Here is an 18,641-nt window from a genome sequence, read left to right as displayed (position 1 = left end):
CAAGTGGAATTGGTCTCTATCTAATACTCTCTTATCTTTTCTTTTTTTCTACAACTCACACACCATAATACATAAGTAAAGTTAAAAATCGAATGATATATAATATATTTGTGGAATAAGTAAAAAATCTCGATTATATTTGTAATTAGCAACAGAACTTTGGGATTTAAAAAATATTGTTTGTTAATTTGAATCTACAAATTTTTAGTGGGATGTAACTAAAATTATAAGTATGAAAGAGTTTTAAAAAATAAAATATGAAAGACGTAAATTCTGATAAGAAAGTGAGTCGTGGTATTTTCATGAAATTCAGACAAAAGATATTTCTATTAGTAGGTTTTTTATTTGTTGTCAACGTATTTCTAGTAATAATGGGAGGATTTTGCCGACCATCAATATTGTTTTTTTGCTCTTTTTTTTTTGTGGATGTTAATTACAGTAATCAGCCGAAAAAAAACTCCAACGTAGTAGATAAGATCGGAACAGAATAAGATAAGCCCAAATGTCTGCGTCCAAGTGTTCTTTGAGAGTGGGAAAAAGCTAAAACAATTCTTATATGTGTGTGTTCGCATTTAGTCTTCTTTATCTCAACGTGTGCAAAAAGTTTTGCATAAAACCATCATCGATGTTATATATGTGATTATATTAATTATACGTCGCATAATAATGATTACTGTTTACAGTAGTAGAGTTCTTTTGGGCAAAACTCCGTTGCAAAAGACAATAATTAACATTCAAGTATATAAAATAATATAAATAGAAGACTTGTAAGTTGAAGCCTTGAAATCTTTATAAATAAAATACTAAATTTGAATAATTACGTGAACCAAGTAAGAGTCGCCCTGTTTTAATATTTCGATTTTGTCTTGGAATGTCCTTTATATTTTCACATAATTAAATTCACAAATATCCTTGTATACTATATTTATCACACATTTGTCTAAATGCAATAACTAATTTCAAAGAAAGATTCTGTATATATTTATTTCACAAAGATCAAGAAAACAAGAAAAAATCTCGAAAACTGTTTAACAAAAAAGAATGACCAAGGAAATAAGAAATCATTACTTAAACAACTAAATAAGTAAAAAAAAAATAAAAAAAAATGGATCTAAATATTCGTGTGGGGTTTTTCCCTCGTACTTATGTAAACATTGTGAGTTTGTGACTATCTTTTAAGATATTGAACACGGCAAACAAAATTTGAAAATAACTAATTGTGTAAATACATAAGTAACGTATACTATATTTATGATTTGCTATCAAATATTATACAAAACAAAAGATAGATGACAAAAAAATACAGCGAATGCTTTGACCTGTGTGATCTCGTAACTATACATACAACCTTTTTTTTGTATTATCCATTTTGTTACAGCTTTCGCAGAATCTTTTTTTTTTTTGTCATCTGAAATTTGATTAATTAAATTTGTTGTGGAAACAAGGAGAATTATAAATGCCCAAACAAAGGAAACTAAAGTTGGCGGACAAAAGAAAAATCCCCAGAAACTAAAGCCGGCGGAAGACGTGATTTCCCCGGAAACTAAGCCCTAAGAAAGGGAAGCTAAAAACATCAGAAATACCAAGCAGAAAATTCGAATCGAAAGAGGACGACGCTATAAACTAAGAACAGAGGGAATAAAGCATAAATCCTAAGGGAAGCAATAAACCAAAGATTGCAAAGAAACCTCTTCCTCAAAAGCACCTGTGAATGAGATTTAAAAAGGATGCCCGCGCCAGCTTTCGCAGAATCACATTGTAGTTTTCTTAACCCAATATAGCTTATAGATACAATGATTTAAATTAATTAACAGTCAAAATTCAAAGTTACAACTATAGTATTATCTGAACAGCCAAAACAAACTACAGCAAAAAGTCAAAAACATTTGGTCAAAGCTTACAATGTTGGAAAATTGTTATTACAGCTTACATTATTAGTAAAAAATAATGATAATATTTGAGAATCTTGGACCATTAGCGAAGAGGATTAAGGAATATATATTTTATCCAAAAAACAAACAGAGGAAAGGGTAAACTTTCGCTTACGAGCACCTTTTAAAGTTGGACTCTTTCGCTTCTCTTTCATTTGTTCTTCTTCAGAGGAAAACAAAAAACAGAGCATTTTTTTTTTTGGTCAAGAGCATATTTTGCAAAAAGCAGAGATTGGAGCCCTTTTTTTTTTTAATCTAAAATTCAAACGCAGAGAAGATGGGAGAAGTAGTATTGTTCATAGATGAAACATATTGGAAATCGAGTTTTAATCGCTGTAGAATCTGTCACGAAGAAGAAGCTGAGAGCTACTTTGAAGCTCCTTGTTCTTGTTCAGGAACCATCAAGGTAAATATCGATATCAAGATTTGTTTTTTTTTTTATAATGTTAACTTTGAATTTAAATTTGAAAACCGATATTGATTATTGTGATTTCGTTGGAATATTAGTTCGCTCACAGAGATTGCATACAACGATGGTGTGATGAGAAAGGAAACACAATTTGTGAAATTTGTCTCCAGGTTTGATTTCGAATTTATCAATATTTTTTTTATTTGTCTAATAATTAATTTCTTTTTTTTTTTTGGGGTTTTGCTTTTGTGATGTTTAGCTTATAATTTGTTTTTCTATCTTCTCCCAAAATTTTGAACTTACGTAATTGTTTTATTTTTTTGTTTCTTCGACGTCTCATCTATTTTTTTTGAATAACAACGATACGTGTAACAAACACTTTTATCGTTCGTGTCCCATAATCTTTGGCATAATTAGAAAAGGAAAAATATTCGATTCTCGTAAAAGATCGTAATCAATGAGCCAATGCCACGCTGTTTATGATATGATATTTTCGCGTATTTTTATTTATTTATTTGTGTAATCTATAAATTAAATGAATTACGAAAAGAGTTAGGAACAAAAATGGTAACTGGATCCATCGTTTCATGGGACCCATAACAAACTTGGAGGACTTACTTTTCTGATTCGGGCTGGATTATTTCAGTTTCGGTTCAGTTATGTGGTTTACTAACTTTATTTTCTTTATTGGCTTGATTTTTTTTATTGGTTTATAAATATACTCAGAATTAATAGTATAATGTTGACAAAGAAAATAGTTTAATAAATTTGTAATATTGCAGGAGTATAAACCTGGATACACCACAACTTCAAAACCATCTCGATTGATTGAAGCAGCAGTCACAATCAGGTGATTAATTTTCTGAAAATCTTATATTTCAGGTTTAGATTTTATCTTGAATGAAATTTAGGATGAAAAAATAATCCAAAACGAAGAAAAATAATAATTTAATTTATGAACAGAGATAATTTACACACAGCGAGGAGAGAAAATGGAGGAAGAAGAAATAGAAGATTAGTGAATAGAGAAGAATCAGATTTTCAAGAATGCAACTCTGGTGTTCATAGAGGCGCCTCTTGTTGTAGATTCTTGGCTCTCATTGTAAGTTCTAAATCGATCCCCTTTTTTTGTTTTTTTTTTTATGTTTTACGTAACATATCGATTATATTCGTATGAGATTATAAAACATAATTGATGATATAGACATTGAACTAATTAGTAAATGATGGGTGTGGAAACGAGAAACCTTGGTTTAGTGAGGTCCAAATCACAGAAATGGCAACCACTTCTATCGAATCGACATTAAAGGTCCGCATGATTGGTAACAATAAATAATAAATATGTCCACTTGATTATCAATCGTTTATAATTTATAGTAATACAAAAGCTAGTGAAACAATTACTCCTTGCTAACAAAAACGGGTATATACTTGTTAACCCGAACTTTAATATTTTAATTTTGAAAACAAAATTTGTATCGTTTTTTTTTTTTTTTTTTTGAACAAAACAAAATTTGTATTGTTTTGCGTTAGAAATGGTTCAAGTTTGGTGGTGCTATGAAATATAGAAATAAATACAAGCGTTTTTTTTTTTTTTTTTTTTTTGAACAAAACAAAATTTGTATCGTTTTGCGTTAGAAATGGTTCAAGTTTGGTGGTGCTATGAAATATAGAGATAAATATAGGCATTTAGGTTCGGTGGGTTTGTTTGGTCGACCAAAAAAAACTAAAGAAAGAAAAAGGTTTCCTCTTTTGGAACCAAAAGAATGTCTGTGTTACTAAATTCAGAAATGGTTCATAGTGGTAAGTGGTAACATAGCCCATGACGTCTTTTCCAAGCTTTAACCCATATTCAAGCCATACCCAAATTGAACCAAACCAATTTTATTTGAGCTAGATATCATATCATATCATATCCATATTCTTATGGGTACATCTTTTACGGCGTGACTCTTTTGGTTGGAATTAAATTGATATTTTTTTTTTTTTTTTTTGCAGTTTTCGGTGGTTTTGTTGATAAAGCATGCATTTGATGCGGTTTATGGCACCGAAGAGTATCCCTATACAATATTCACTGTAAATTGCTCTTCTTTTTCTAATTATGATTCTAGAGATAAACAAGTTGATTTACTATTTAGTTTTGCATGTCTTCAAAACTAAAATTGATTGTGAAAATAATGGCAGGTATTAACATTGAAGGCCATAGGCATACTATTGCCAATGCTCGTTATCATTCGAACCATCGCAGCTATTCAGAGGAGTCTCCGATATCAAATTCTCGTAAGCTCTCAAAATATGAACTGCTGATTGTTATATTTTTTGTTGTAAAAATGTTTAACGATTTTGTCTCATTCTTACATTCCACAGTCTACATATTTGATTCTAAGTTGTTAAACCTCTATATATTACCTCTATGTTGACTTTTAATTTTGGTCATTTGTTTCAATAGGAATCTGAAGAAGATACATTGAGCTCTGAAGAAGAAGATCATGGTTTGGAGGAGGAAGAGCAACAACAACATTTGGCTTGAACTTTTTTTTGTTTTTTTTCATTTTGTTCAAACCTTTATTCAGAAAATATGTAATGTACCCCCACAAAATAGGAATATGTAACCCTTAGCAAATGTATATTATGTTAAGGACTATATGTAGATGTTAATCAAATATTTAAACATAAATATAGGATGAAATGTTCATGGAAACTTGCTGAAAAAACAAAGCGAAATTGAAAGATCTTAAAAACAGATATAATGATTCGGCCCAGTGGGAATAAATTCAAATAGCCCAATTTGATTGAGTTAATCAAAACAGAGATAGCGCCAATTAAGGACATGTGGAGATATGGACGGTCAAGATCTAATGACGATTTAAGGGTTAAATGACGAAAACACCCTTGTATGAAGAAAAGGATGAAAAAGGCTTAAAGTGTGGCTGCTGGGATTCGAGCCCAGGTCTCCACGGCCACAACGTGGAATTCTTACCACTAAACTACAGCCACTTTGTTGATGTTTCTTCTATGTTTTATATAATAAACGTAAACAGTCGTGTTGACCTACGTTGGATGATAGATTGTCTCAGAGTGAAAATTCAGTTGAGAATAGACTAGAAAATTATAATCTTGATTTTTTTTTTAAAATCGTATAACAATTACCATTTACCAACAAGACCTAAAATTCTAACTATAATTCATTCATAACCAATTATTTTTTTAAAAAAATTATATAACCCATTAATTTTAACATTGTTGTACATTACGTACCACTTGTTGTTATATACTAGGATATGACCCGCGGTGTACCGCGGGTTAATTATTTGATTTTTTTATTTTTATAAATTGATGAATTTATTGTGTATAATATTTTTTGTTGTATACCGCGGGTCACATGCGTTGTATCTAAAATAAAAATTTTTAAGTTGTATTTGTTTTGTTTAGTGTTTAAGATTGTATAATTGTATTTTGATTTGTTATTTATAGGATTTCACCTGTGGTATATTGTCTCGTATTAATATTGACCCAAACCCGTCCAACCATATAATCTAAAATGAAATTAAACATCATTTTGTTATTTTTTAATAACACTTTTATTTAAATGTCATATAATTCTAGTTAATTTGAAAGTTGCTTTCAAATAGTTTACATGTATATTTTTAAATTAGTGTGTGTTTTTGGACCAACCCGTAAAAACAATTTATAATTGTATCTTAAAATACTAATTAGGATTTCACCCGTGATATACTGTCCCATTTTAGATAATTGTAAAAATTAAAGAAAGATCCGAATGACTCAATTTCGGGTCTGAATAAAATAACGACATGATTAAATGCTCAATTTGTTCTTAAAAATGTTAATATAGATTATACACATATTTTTATTCATCGATTGAGAAATATATGTCCGTTTTAAAAAATTTGAATTGTAACATATGCAGAAAAAAAAAACTAAAATTTACTAACTATTTATATATTTTATAATAATTTAAAATAATATAAATATAAGATCAAATAAAAGTGAAATAAGAATCATATATTTATGTTTAAATTAGGTAGAGAGGTTTTAGGAAATTAGTGCAAATTTGTTATATTAGCATTAAATCATCATATTTGATTTCTTTATCTATAAAAATCGTGGAGAATATACCATAAATAAAGCGTTTAAATATAGTAATTAGTTGAGAAAGTATATATATTTTAGATTTTATTAATTATTTTCGTTTTTTAATTTTGCCAAAATTTAAGGAAAGATCCGATTGAAGATTTCCGGGTCAAAATTAAACAAATTTGACCCGATTTGGGTACCCCAAAAACTGCTGCAAAAATGTATAGTAGATGTGCCTTTCCGCTATATGAAGACTAATAACTGTAAATTTGTGCATAGTTTGTTTTTTTCAAAGTTCTATGCAAACTAACAACATAAACATTGTCTTTTTTTTTTTAATTGAAATACAAAAATAAAACTTTGAGAGCTTAAGACACATATGACAAACAAAACAAAAAACCCTGAAACAAATTAAACAGAAACTTAAGTTTTGGTTTAGTAACACAAAATAGCATTACATTATTTATTGATATTACCATAACTTTAAAAAACGACTGCTTGTATTGCTGCTTCTCCTCAGATCCAAATCTATCTAGATGGACGGGCTTCCTTAGACCTTTTAGAAGCACCAGTCTTTCTAGGTTCTCGACCACGAGACCAATCCGCATGCTCTGGTCCATAGCAGTAGTCGAAGAAAAGCTCCTCATTTTGTTCGATTGCTCTCTCTGCAAATAGACCAATCCTCTGATCTCCTCTCACAATCATCAACTGCACACGAAACCATTATTTAATATTAGTTTTGAGTCATTTTGGAATGTTTTGGAGATATATGATTCCATATGAGAATCAATCAGCAACGAGTAAAGTTAATACTATATGATTTAACTAAAAAAACTAACATAAGTATTTTTGTTTGTTAATGTTAGTATATGTACTTCAAGATAAAGTAGAATGGCTTGGTACCTTGGCGTAGCAGTTAGGTCTTGCTGAGTGATTGAGAAATTTGAACTTGTTTCCATAACGGCGAGCATCGATTTCGAGCTGTAAAATGTTACTTTGATTAGAACAAAAGTGTAACTCGCGAATAATTTAAATGTTACTTTGATTATTCTAAAGTTACCTGATCATTCAAGGTAAAGAGGTATGAAGAACCAATCCGATCTTCTACTCTCCCACGCTCATTTGCTTCCTCATGAGTGATCAGTTCTCCAGTATATTCTCCTAGAAACTCATTCTTTTTAAGAGAGTCCTGACGGATCAAACCAAATCACACAACATATTTAATGGTCTAGAGTATAAAACATTATAAACAAACAAAGAAAAGAGTTATATATCAATGCCCCAGTAACTATATATTAAATTTATCCTTATATTCAGAAGATTGCTTACCGGTGTAAATGCACCCCATCCATGAACATTAGACTTTCCAATGAGAATCTAGTGAATACGAAAAGAAGATAATTAATTTTTTTCTGTATAATCACTTTAAATTTTAGATACGGATTTGACGTTGATGGTTACCTTCTTATTTTTTTTAAGGAGGAAATGCATGTTCTTGCATTGTATTTGCTCTGATGGCTCACCAAGAGAGCCATCTCCACAGCTATGTATAAAGACTTTTAGTTTCAACTTTAATCATCGAATTTGTAAAGAGATATATTAAAGTGAAAGTGTTACCTAAGAGGACAACTCCGACATAGATCTGGATCGCATTCACGATTAGCAGCAAAGCAAGGACATTGTCGGTTTGTGCATTGGCCAATTGCACAATTACATCCTCCAAAGCGATTGTTGCAATCCTTCGGGCACCTGAACAAAAAATACAAACTCATGTTCAAATTAAAAATCTTATGGATTATAGACCTCAAAAACGTTTTAAAAGAATGACATACCCGCAATATTTCTCACAGCAATTTTCATTAGTTAAACAAGGGCATTGATATCCACATTTTGACTTGCAAGTGCATGGTGAGTAGTGCTTATAAAACTTAGCTTCTCCATTAGTTGTTTTCTTCAAAGCAGGCGGATAACGAGCATATTTTCGGAGTCTGGATTTTTTGCGGACCGACCTAGTACCTTTTCGAGATACTTTTTTGTTAACCTGTAATTATGATGAGACCATCAAAATGAAACTTGAATAATGTGTTTTTATAACATATATACATGTCATGAGGATTGGGACATAAGTTTTGTTTACCTGATTCTTTGTTTTTGTAGTTTTGTGAAGGACTAATGACATAGTACATTGATCTTGTTCAAGCATGTAATTGTAAACCTCTAGACACGTCTTAAGCCCCCGAAGTATGTTTAATGTAATAGCACAACTGCGAACAAGCATGATCAAGGAATACAGTGTAAGTATATATATTCATGCATGAAATCTATTATTAATTTTTTACCTGTTTCTCCCAAAGATTTGAACTCCTTTCAAGTAAAGATCCTTCTCCACAGGCGTCCACATAGTTGTGTTTGGATCTGAGACCACATTCTTGTTTGATATAGAGTTATCATTATCTACCGCATGATCAGCTTCTGTCACACTCCTCACCTATTAAATATTAAACCAGTAATAAAACGTAATTAAGAAATAAACAAATATTGCGAGAGAGAGAGAGAGAGAAAGGGAGAGAGATAGAGACCTTGAGGTAACAATGCTCACTGCATGGTTCTCTATCTTCATTCTCAAACAAACCAGATTTGTCTTCGCTCTGACAAGCCAAAGCAATCTAATTAAGTTAATCACTTAAGCTTATATATAAGGCTTGTGGAACTAAAAACTTATTTAAATGAATAAATTTAAGCTTACGGGTCTAAACTCGGGCTCAAACTTCTCATGCATATGACAATCAAATATCTGTAAAAATGAATTAATAAAACAAAATAAAAATATGTATGATCTTCTCTTTTTTTTTTTTGTGGCTAAATTAAAAAGGAAAGATTCAAAGTTACCAAGCAACGGCGGCAATGACGTCTATCAGCAAAATCCTGAAAAGCAGTAGTTATTGTCTTGGATGTCAAATCAGAAGCCTCACCAACAGTTTCATCATTCTTAAGCTTGAGCTCATTGTATCTTTCCTGCATAGATTTGAGAGAAAACAACAAAAATAAGCGAGAAGATTATTGATCGATGTATGAAGATTCGAATCGATCGATTATTACCAATATATCGGAAACTTCCACTTCGAGGAACTTGGCGAGAGCACGCTGCACGACCAGATCATCCAAACCATAATCCTGCCCAACAGTCCTGGAAATTTCTTGACCAGTTTATTAAATATGGACTAGTTGAGTACATATATACATTAATAATCAAGAACATATATATGTTATGCAAAAAACTAACCATATAAACCGGTCTACATCTTTGGAAAATTCGCATTTTTCTTTCTTGGCTTCTTCCTCATCTTCTTCTTCATCTTCTTCATCTTCTTCGCTGCTCAATTCTAGTGCCTCACCATTCAAATAATAGATTTGTCTCTTACCAATCACAGAATCACTTTCAGCCATCAGCTGGCTACTGCAGTGTTAAAGACATGTATTATATGCACTATGAGTGATTAATATAGACATATAGTATATGATTAATATTTTGAAACTAGTATGGAACAAGAAAAAACATGCCTTTTGATGAAGACCCATGTAAGGGATCGTGGTAGCTGCTCAACAACTGGAAGGTTGACACTTGGAAATAATGGTGCCTCTTTATTAAAAACACAACCTTGATCTTCGTAAGTATCAGAATCAGATAAGGCACTGAAATGATGAAGTGGGTTTTGCATTCTAGAAAGAAGTGTTTTGTTGTCTCCTTCATTATCATCCTCTGCAAGGGGCTGGTTTAAGTCAAACGATTGATGGTGTGAAGCATGAGCAGCTACACTTGGAATGCATCTCAGCTCGAATGTTTTCTGTTAACCAATTAACATATAGGTAAATGATTTTCAAAATATCAGAAACCGGAACTCTATAGTGAAACTAGAATATTTGAATATAAAGGTTTTGATTTCGAATCCTTTATATATGCATCAATCGTGGCTTCTTATATACATATACCTGACCCATTAAATTTTGAAGTCCTAGGAAAAAATATATACAGTTTTGGATTTGGACCTATTTAATTTCTTTGTACTTTAAAAACAAATTGTACTACTATTTTGTTTGACAAAAACAAAAAATTGTACTACTATTTTCAATTTTATTATACAGTTTTATTGTTTTAATTGAAAACCTAATTTTCATCTTTATATTATAAATATATTAGTTATTTTTTATTCGAAGTTTTGGACGGATATCCAAAACTTAAGATCCAATAGATCTGGATGTCTGTTATCGATTCGCGCGTATTTTCAACGAAATTTTGTTTTCTTATTTAAAGGTTTGAAATTTACTCTTTTTTGTTTTAAAGATTCTGATTAATATAAAAATTAATGTTATTGAGATTTATCTTAACATCTATTTGCAATCGTATAGTTATCCGATTAAGTCTCTCATCTCCTTAATTTTCAGAAAAACATAGAGCAGAGAATAATATATTGAAGCAACCAAATGTCTCTTACCTTGATATGCAGAAATCTCTCCTCTTCGATTTGCTCTTTTATCTGATTTATATCGGGTGGCAAATCCTCACCATCGTCCTCATGGTTGTCCTAGACAAAATCAACAATACAAGTTTTATTAGATCATGGGACGAATAACATAAATCTATCACAAGAAAATCCAACCCTAAATGTTATTGTTCTATCATAAAACACAATTAAAATATATGGATTTCATAACCTAGTCACTTCAGATCTGTTTGGAGTAACACTAACCTTCTCCATTAACCACTCGCCTCTTCTTTTTTTCTCGTCTTCTCTGATGGTGTTGTTGAAAAGGATAATGCAAAGGGGTTTTTAAATAAGAAGTTGATTTTTTTTGTAAAAAACCTTAATAAGGAAAATTATAAATCTGGAAGAAACGTATTTGGACTTGCTTGCTTTAAAAGGAAAATAATCTGGGAAATTTAAGAAAATTTTAATTTTCAAAATATAGTACTATATGTATGTGGATGTTGGGTTTGCTCTTAATTGACGTTTTGACAGCGCACGTTTAAAACTCATATACTATATTAAAAGTAAAAAAAAAAATTAAACTGATCTTTATGTGACCAATGAAAAAAAATGTTGATAGATATATTAAAATGTTGGAGTGCCCGATAAATGAAACTTATATTAATGTCGTTATATATCTTTTAATATTCACTCATATCTAGTTTTCTATTTAAGCTTATAAATGTATACATATATGGAAGAAACAAAATAAGTTTAAATCGTCGAAAATATATATACAGTAAAACTTCTATAAATTAATATTCTATAAATTAATAACCTCTCTAAATTAATAAATTCTTCCAGTCCCGAGTTGGGACTAGTGTAAAATATGACATAAATCGATAAATTAATAAGATAATAATTTTTTTGAAAATCTCATATAAACATATGGTCTCATCTATATCATAAATTAATAATTGTATAAACTTATCAATATATATATATATATGTATATTTAACTTAATATATATATGATATAAATTTATATATATGACATAATTTATATATGTCATATATAAATTACTATAATATATATTTAAAATATTATATTTAAAAAAATTAATGAAATATGAATTTCTTATTCGAAAAAAGTTTGTGTTGTTGTTTAAACTTAATAATTGTTTCTCTACTTGCAATTGGTTTTAAAAAGATATTGCTTATAAAGAAAAATATATATTTTTAGATAGAATTTTTTTAAGAATTACAAAATTAGAAAAATCTCTCTATAAATTAATAATTATTAAATTATTGATAAATTAATACCTCTCTAAATTAATAAAATTTTCTGGTCCCAACATTATTAATTTATAAAGGTTTTACTGTATAGTGTATATTATTCTCTACGTAAATTTAAATACATGCATTTACAACGTAAATTTTACGTAATTCTAATTTTTTTTTCTATTTATAACGTTAATTAAATGTTCAAGTTTTTTCTTAAAAGTGACTACGCTACGTGTTATAAATATAACTATAAAATGATTTAAATCCACTTAAATTAATGTTCAATGGTTAACTTTAGATATAAAAAAAAAGTTATGCTATTTGATATTCTATTAATTTTCTGACATAGGTTAAAATTCATAGCAAGAAAGAAGAAATTTAAATGAAAAAATTCTCAAAAATATTCAACTGAGTTTGAGTATAATATGTCCAATCTCTTACACATGATCATCAACAACACACGATTCGCAGCCTTTTCTCGATCTCCTAATGGTCAAGATTAACATGTTCACAAAATACAAAAACCCTTTGAAGATCTTCACCAAACCAATTCCAACACAGATGTAATACATACACCAGTTCACAAAACTGAGACCCACCAAACGAATGGGGAGGTCACGTTTATCCTCTGTAACCACCACCACAAGACTTTCTACCTCATCTCTTAGCCTCCACCACCACATTAGACCAAAGGTCAGTGCCACAACGGCTCTCTCGGACCACCTCTCTTCCACGTAAACCCCATATATAGTTTTGTCAACCACAGGCTTAACCACGACTCTAAACCACATCAGCATCACTTCGTGTAGCCCCAAAACGAACAAAACCCTAACCAGCACACATCTTTCATGTGTCGCAAGAAACAAGTTTTTGTCTGGATTTATAGACATGGTCGTGCTCATGGTTCTTTTGATTCCGAAGGCACAAGCTTGGGCGATGAAGAGAACGATCCAGCAGATGTAGAGATGGGAATGGAGAACAGAGCATTCTGGTTTACCTAAGAGACTGTGGATTAAAGTGAAGACGATGATGAGAAACAAGATCGTGTATAAGACTCCGACATCGGCCTGGTGAAGAACAGAGAATACGCCGGAGACGGTGACAGGAGATGAGGAGGTATAGAGAGAGAGACGTGAAAGGAAGAGGAACGATAGAGGGATGAGGAGGCTAAGAAAGCTAATGGAGATCATTTGAGATGGTCGAACCAGTGACCAGCTGTTTCTTGTGTTCTTTTGTGTTTCTTCATGTTCCATCTTAATTCGCAAAGATTGAAACACTGAGAAGAAGAAGAAAATGGGAAGACACTGTTTCTTGAATGTGAAGGAACAGAGGATGTAAGAAAGATCTATATAAAAGCATTAAGACAATGTGTTTGGCAGCCACGTCTATGTTCATCTAGCTACAAAGCTTTGATCTTTTCCTTTTTGTTCGTCTGAATGATTCAATATAATGATTTCTGTTTTGTTACAATAATCACCATAAAGATTCCTTTTCTTATTCCTTTACTTTTTTTTATCTACTATACCTATAATTATTTTAAAATGTCCAGATTTTTTTTGTAATGAAAAGGCCACCAGTTTTAATATATATGTTCACCGATGAACACAGCCTGTGATGGATAATCGTGGTGTTTTTTTTTTCTTCTTTGAAAGAAATAACAGAGATGAAGAAAATTTATTTAAAAAAATAATGGTTACTACAGTCTACAAGTGGGAATCATTTATATTCAAAATAGTTTCTGACTTTCTATGACCAAATGAATCCAACGTTCCCAACATATCTAGTGTTCGACCATTGCATTGCATGAATTTATAAAGTTCATCCATATCTTTTTTTATTATTATTATTGTTAGATTAAATGTTAAATAATTATTTGAAAAAGAGGATAAATTCCTTTGAAAAAAAAGAGAGGTCTTTTGAGTGACAGGTAAATTAACATAATAGGAAAATTCGTTATAAATCCTAGTGTTAAAAATTGACAAACTCAGGATCAAGACTATTCAAAACATAAATTACTAAAATTTACGAAATTACTAAATTCTGCGTAACTCCGATATTTTTTACTAAATTGTATGTAACTCCGATATTTTTTACTATTTATAACGTTAATTAAATGTTTAAGTTTTTTTTTTATAAAAAAAGTGACTACCCTATATATAATGGACATGTTAGAAAAATAACTATAAAAGGAATTAAATCCACTTAAACTAATGTTCAATGGTTAATTTTCGATAAAAAAATTTTGCTATTTGATATTCTATTATTTTTCTGACATAAGGGTTAAATTCATAGCAACAAAGAAGAAATTTAAATGAAAAAATCTCAAAAAAATGTCAAATTTCTTACACATGATCATCACCATTACACAAATCATCAACAAGACACGATTCACAGCCTTCTCTCGACCTCTTAATGGTCAAAATTAACATATTTAAAAAATACAAAAACCCTGTGAAGATCTTCACCAAGCCTATTCCAACACAGATGTAATACATCCACCAGTTTACAAAATCGAGACCCTCCAAATGTATCAGAAGGCTACGTTTAACCTCTGCAACCACCACCAGACTTTCTACCTCATCTCTTAGCCTCCACCACCACATTAAACCAAAAGTCACCGCCACGACGGCTCTCTCCGACCATCTCTCTTCCTCCATGTAAACCCCGAAAACAGTGTCGTCGACCACCGGCTTAACCACTACTCTAAACCACATCAGCATCACTTCGTGTAGGCCCAAAAAGAACATAACCCTAACCAAAACCCACCTTTCTTGAGCCGCAAGAGACAAGCTTTTGTCTGTGTTTATAGAAACGGTCGTGCTCATGGTTCCTTCGATTCCAAAGGCGACACAAGCTTGGACGATGAAGAGAACAATCCAGCAGATGTAGAGATAGGAATGGAGAACAGAGCATTCTGGTTTTCCGAAGAGATTGTGGATTAAAGTGGAGACTATGATAAGAGACAAGATTGTGTATAAAACTCCGACATCGGCCTGGTGAAGAAGGGACAATACGCCGGAAATGGTGACTGGAGCTGAGGAGGAGGAAACAGAGAGACGTGAAAGGAAGAGGAAAGAGAGAGGGACAAGGAGACTAAGAAGGCTAATGGAGATCATTTGAAATGGTCGAAGCGGTGACCAGCTGCTTCTTGTGTTCTTCTGTGTTTCTTCATGTTCCATCTTAATTCACAAAGAAGCAAAACGGGAAGAGACTGTTGCTTGAATGAGAAGAAACAGAGCATGTAAGAAAGATGTATATAAAGCTTTAAGAAAGTGTGTTTGGCAACCACGTCTATTATTATGGTCGTCAACCACAAAGTTCCTTTTCTTATTCCTTTATATTTTTTAATCTACTATACATATATTTAATTAAAAATGTCGAGACTATTTCTAATTTTCATTTATTTGCTCATCGATAAACAGAGCCGGCTGATGGATGATCCTCGTTTAAAAAAAAAAATTTGAGAAATAATAGAAATGAAGAATTTTTTCATATTTAAGCTAAGATTTTATTTTTTTACAAAAAATGGTTACTACAAGTTGGTAATAATAATTTAAATTCAAAAATAGTATCTTTGACCAAAATGCATCTGACGGACCCAAATACGTTACATGGATAAAGTTACATGATATCTTCTTTTTGTTTTTATTTAGATCACAAATACGTGTGAATATAGTATTATAAGTAGATTAAATGTTATATTAAATATCTCCTGATTTTTTTGAAAGAAAAAGAGGATACATTCAAAGTCTCGAGTGACAGGTAATAAATCAATAGACAAACTCAGGATTAGTGGAGTTGTAACTTTCAGTTTGAAAATGAAAGTCAAATCAAAATGCATAAATCTTCAACTCCTTACCGTTAAATAATTAAGAAGCAGCAATGGTAACTTTTTGTTTTTGTTAAAAAAAAAAATATATATAGGCTGACAATTCGATTAGACTGGATAAAAAATTGCTTAAAGATCAAGGTTGTTCAGTCAAACAGCAGAGCAAGAAAATTTACTTTGTTCTTCATGTATGAATCAACTACAGATCTTGATCCCAACCAAATCTGATTTTCCTTCTAGAAACATATTTCATGGAAAGTCTCAGTTCATAAAAGGCTGAACCACTACCTTCAGGCGATTAAGCTGCTGCAAGTGGCTGGAGAGCTTTAAGAGGGTTCATGATAACACCGTCGATAAGTCCATACTCTTTTGCTTCTTTAGCACTCATGAAGAAATCACGGTCTGTGTCCTGGTTTATCTTCTCCAGGCTTTGACCAGTGTGATAAGCGAGGTAACCGTTTAGGTTTGCCTTGTGATGCAGCATTTCATTTGCCTGGTTTCAGACCATGAACTTGTACATTTAGGTTTCAAAAATCATCTGATATTTCAATCAATCTAGTCTCTCCAAAAAACTTAAAGAGGATGACTGGGATCAAAAATCGAAATATAAAGGCGAGGATGAATGACCTGAATGTCAATGTCGGTTTGGCCACCTTGAGCTCCACCAAGCGGCTGATGGATCATTATCCTTGAGTTTGGTAGACTGTATCTTTTCCCTACAGTTTTACAAATAAAGCATGGCTCACATCAGGAAAATGAAATTAATAGACTTGACTAAAACATTTTGCTAATGAATGAAAGGATCAAGAAGAGACTACCTTTGGTTCCAGCACTAAGCAGAAAAGCTCCCATACTGTTCATAATAAAACCAACACAGAAAAAGAAGAGGGTGTCATAATCTAGGGAACCCACATTTAACCACACAGAAAAAAATTCCGTTTTTCGAGAAACACTGTGTTTTTGACTGGTAACTTTTGGTCATGCATCCAATAGAAGAATAGTTAACCACATTGAAAAGAGAAATTTTAAAATGTACAAGAAACTATCAATTTACCAAGGACCCTAAGAAAACCAAGAGGTAATGTGAGGTAAAGGATGGAGAAAGTCTCACCTAGCAGCTAGACCGACACAAACAGTGGAAACATCAGGCCGGATATGCCTCATAGTATCGAAAATAGCCATGCCTGGGTAAAGTAAGAGATACAAGAGTCAACAACCATAAAAGTCGGAAAAGAAAATGAAAAACTTCAAAGAGATCATAGGGAAACAAGTAAGCTGACAAAGTTGTTATTACCAGCTGTAACTGATCCACCAGGAGAATTAACATACATGACAATATCCTGTTCAACATAAGCAAATATCAGAATCCTAAAGCAAAACCTCTAAATCAAGTAACAAGACATGAATTCGAAATTCAACAATATATAACCTTAGTAGGATCAACAGCATCAAGATACAGAAGTTGAGCTACAATTATGTTTGCCATATCATCATCCACAGCACCACCACAGCGAATAATCCTCTAAACGATCAAAACGAAAGAAACCATCCATCAACAAGAACACTAAGCTAATCAATGTTAAACAAAGAGTAGAGATTTTATCAGTATACATATTGGAAGAGCTGACTAATGATACTCTGGAAACGTTCTTGCACCATAGGAGGTGGTCCTTGACCTTGAGCATACACAGGAAAATACGGCGAAGAAGGGACTTGTAAATCATCTCTGCAAAGTAACAAATTTAACCATCAAAAAGAGTTCAAAATCAAAGTTCAAGAACATAGTCAAAAACTCAAATCTCTCACCTAATGGACCAAACTCCTTGAGGAGAAGGAATCTCCGGTGTCCAGAGATTGCCAGAATATACAGCTTTCGGAGTTGAATTCTTCCAATTCTTTCTATCGCTAACTAACTTCTTCGTCTTCCTGCAAACAAAATCCCTAAATTAACCTAAAGATTTTGTAGTTTCGAGAGTGAAGAAAGATGGAAAATGGCAAGACCTTGAACGAAGAGGCTCGAAAGGAAGAGAAAGCTTGGGAGAATCGAAAGAGGAACCATTGGGACTAGCGGAGACGAATCCAGCTGTGAATCTGAGAGAAGAAGCCGATGTAGAGACGCAAGCATGAGCCATTATTCTTGTTGGCCAATTTGGGAGATGAATGAAACCCTAGTTCCGTTCACCGGCGAGGAACTTCTGGCTCTTATCCTTGTAGAAATTTGGGGATTTTTGTTTTGCTTTCTTCGAAGAGTAATGGTGACACTAATGGTGGTGATATCTGTGTGTGTTATCGGGTCGGGTTTTAACCCGTTAATTTAAGAAAATGGGGCGGGTCAATTTTAGGTCCGATTATTGTACACGCTAACGCTTTTTGGTCTAAGAGGAAATTTTAGTATTAAACGATAAATATCTGTTCCAAAATTATGTGTTTATGGGCTTTGTGTAGAACAGAGAACTGGGCCAAGGCTTCTTATTTGTTTTTTGCATTTTTTTTTTTTCTCATGCAAATTGATAAAAAATAAATAGTAACTAGAATTTAACCCGCGGTACACCGCGTGGCTATATTTTTTTAAAAAATATAATGTTATTTTTTAAAGTTTAACTGAAGATATATCATATTAATTTGTA

At 31.8% G+C, this 18,641-nt stretch overlaps 5 protein-coding genes and 1 non-coding gene across 6 annotated transcripts; 1 reads left to right on the top strand and 5 right to left on the bottom strand.

Annotated features, from left to right (window-relative positions):
- Window positions 1–1,905: 1,905 nt before the first annotated feature.
- On the top strand, window positions 1,906–5,041 carry LOC9325473. The gene is made up of 7 exons (XM_002892067.2): window positions 1,906–2,337; window positions 2,439–2,510; window positions 3,123–3,190; window positions 3,304–3,442; window positions 4,339–4,416; window positions 4,525–4,620; window positions 4,790–5,041. The coding sequence occupies exons 1-7, from the start codon at window positions 2,209–2,211 to the stop codon at window positions 4,868–4,870; spliced, it is 663 nt and encodes a 220-aa protein (XP_002892113.1). The 5' UTR covers window positions 1,906–2,208; the 3' UTR covers window positions 4,871–5,041.
- Window positions 5,042–5,265: 224 nt separating this feature from the next.
- Window positions 5,266–5,337, bottom strand: TRNAH-GUG. The gene has a single exon. It is a non-coding gene; the product is annotated as a tRNA-His (tRNA).
- A 1,573-nt stretch (window positions 5,338–6,910) lies between these two features.
- On the bottom strand, window positions 6,911–11,192 carry LOC9325472 (histone-lysine N-methyltransferase MEDEA). Its single transcript, XM_021013164.1, has 17 exons — window positions 11,184–11,192; window positions 10,929–11,018; window positions 9,997–10,280; window positions 9,719–9,892; window positions 9,535–9,622; window positions 9,325–9,450; window positions 9,182–9,229; window positions 9,015–9,083; window positions 8,775–8,923; window positions 8,573–8,699; window positions 8,268–8,476; window positions 8,053–8,184; window positions 7,897–7,978; window positions 7,765–7,812; window positions 7,496–7,624; window positions 7,339–7,416; window positions 6,911–7,143 (listed from the first exon to the last, which is right to left on the bottom strand). The coding sequence occupies exons 1-17, from the start codon at window positions 11,190–11,192 to the stop codon at window positions 6,964–6,966; spliced, it is 2,022 nt and encodes a 673-aa protein (XP_020868823.1). The 3' UTR covers window positions 6,911–6,963.
- Window positions 11,193–12,538: 1,346 nt separating this feature from the next.
- LOC110225370 lies at window positions 12,539–13,946 on the bottom strand. Its single transcript, XM_021014927.1, has one exon. It carries the CDS (start codon window positions 13,436–13,438, stop codon window positions 12,623–12,625), a length of 816 nt encoding a protein of 271 aa, XP_020870586.1. The 5' UTR covers window positions 13,439–13,946; the 3' UTR covers window positions 12,539–12,622.
- Window positions 13,947–14,514: 568 nt separating this feature from the next.
- LOC9325471 lies at window positions 14,515–15,681 on the bottom strand. The gene has a single exon (XM_021013751.1). It carries the CDS (start codon window positions 15,362–15,364, stop codon window positions 14,528–14,530), a length of 837 nt encoding a protein of 278 aa, XP_020869410.1. The 5' UTR covers window positions 15,365–15,681; the 3' UTR covers window positions 14,515–14,527.
- A 441-nt stretch (window positions 15,682–16,122) lies between these two features.
- On the bottom strand, window positions 16,123–18,389 carry LOC9325470 (ATP-dependent Clp protease proteolytic subunit 5, chloroplastic). Its single transcript, XM_002889360.2, has 9 exons — window positions 18,016–18,389; window positions 17,821–17,940; window positions 17,626–17,740; window positions 17,444–17,536; window positions 17,309–17,354; window positions 17,126–17,198; window positions 16,833–16,867; window positions 16,642–16,730; window positions 16,123–16,507 (listed from the first exon to the last, which is right to left on the bottom strand). Exons 1-9 carry the CDS (start codon window positions 18,144–18,146, stop codon window positions 16,313–16,315), a joined length of 897 nt encoding a protein of 298 aa, XP_002889406.1. The 5' UTR covers window positions 18,147–18,389; the 3' UTR covers window positions 16,123–16,312.
- Window positions 18,390–18,641: the final 252 nt, after the last annotated feature.

Source organism: Arabidopsis lyrata, assembly GCF_000004255.2.
Source record: "Arabidopsis lyrata subsp. lyrata unplaced genomic scaffold ARALYscaffold_1, whole genome shotgun sequence".
Lineage (NCBI taxonomy): Eukaryota > Viridiplantae > Streptophyta > Magnoliopsida > Brassicales > Brassicaceae > Arabidopsis > Arabidopsis lyrata.
Note: the sequence above shows the minus strand (reverse complement) of the source record. Positions and strands in the feature narration are given on the sequence as shown.

Coding starts and splice junctions, on each gene's coding strand:
- LOC9325473 (XM_002892067.2), top strand. CDS start 2,209: ATGGGAGAAGTAGTATTGTTCATAGATGAAACATATTGGAAATCGAGT. Junction 2,511..3,122: donor TTTGTGAAATTTGTCTCCAG/GTTTGATTTCGA, acceptor GTAATATTGCAG/GAGTATAAACCTGGATACAC. Junction 3,443..4,338: donor GTAGATTCTTGGCTCTCATT/GTAAGTTCTAAA, acceptor TTTTTTTTGCAG/TTTTCGGTGGTTTTGTTGAT.
- LOC9325470 (XM_002889360.2), bottom strand. CDS start 18,146: ATGGCTCATGCTTGCGTCTCTACATCGGCTTCTTCTCTCAGATTCACA. Junction 17,741..17,820: donor CAAGGAGTTTGGTCCATTAG/GTGAGAGATTTG, acceptor GTTACTTTGCAG/AGATGATTTACAAGTCCCTT. Junction 17,199..17,308: donor TGGTGGATCAGTTACAGCTG/GTAATAACAACT, acceptor TACTTTACCCAG/GCATGGCTATTTTCGATACT.
- LOC110225370 (XM_021014927.1), bottom strand. CDS start 13,438: ATGGAACATGAAGAAACACAAAAGAACACAAGAAACAGCTGGTCACTG.
- LOC9325471 (XM_021013751.1), bottom strand. CDS start 15,364: ATGGAACATGAAGAAACACAGAAGAACACAAGAAGCAGCTGGTCACCG.
- LOC9325472 (XM_021013164.1), bottom strand. Junction 9,623..9,718: donor GATGTAGACCGGTTTATATG/GTTAGTTTTTTG, acceptor AGAAATTTCCAG/GACTGTTGGGCAGGATTATG. Junction 7,813..7,896: donor TCCTTAAAAAAAATAAGAAG/GTAACCATCAAC, acceptor CGTATTCACTAG/ATTCTCATTGGAAAGTCTAA.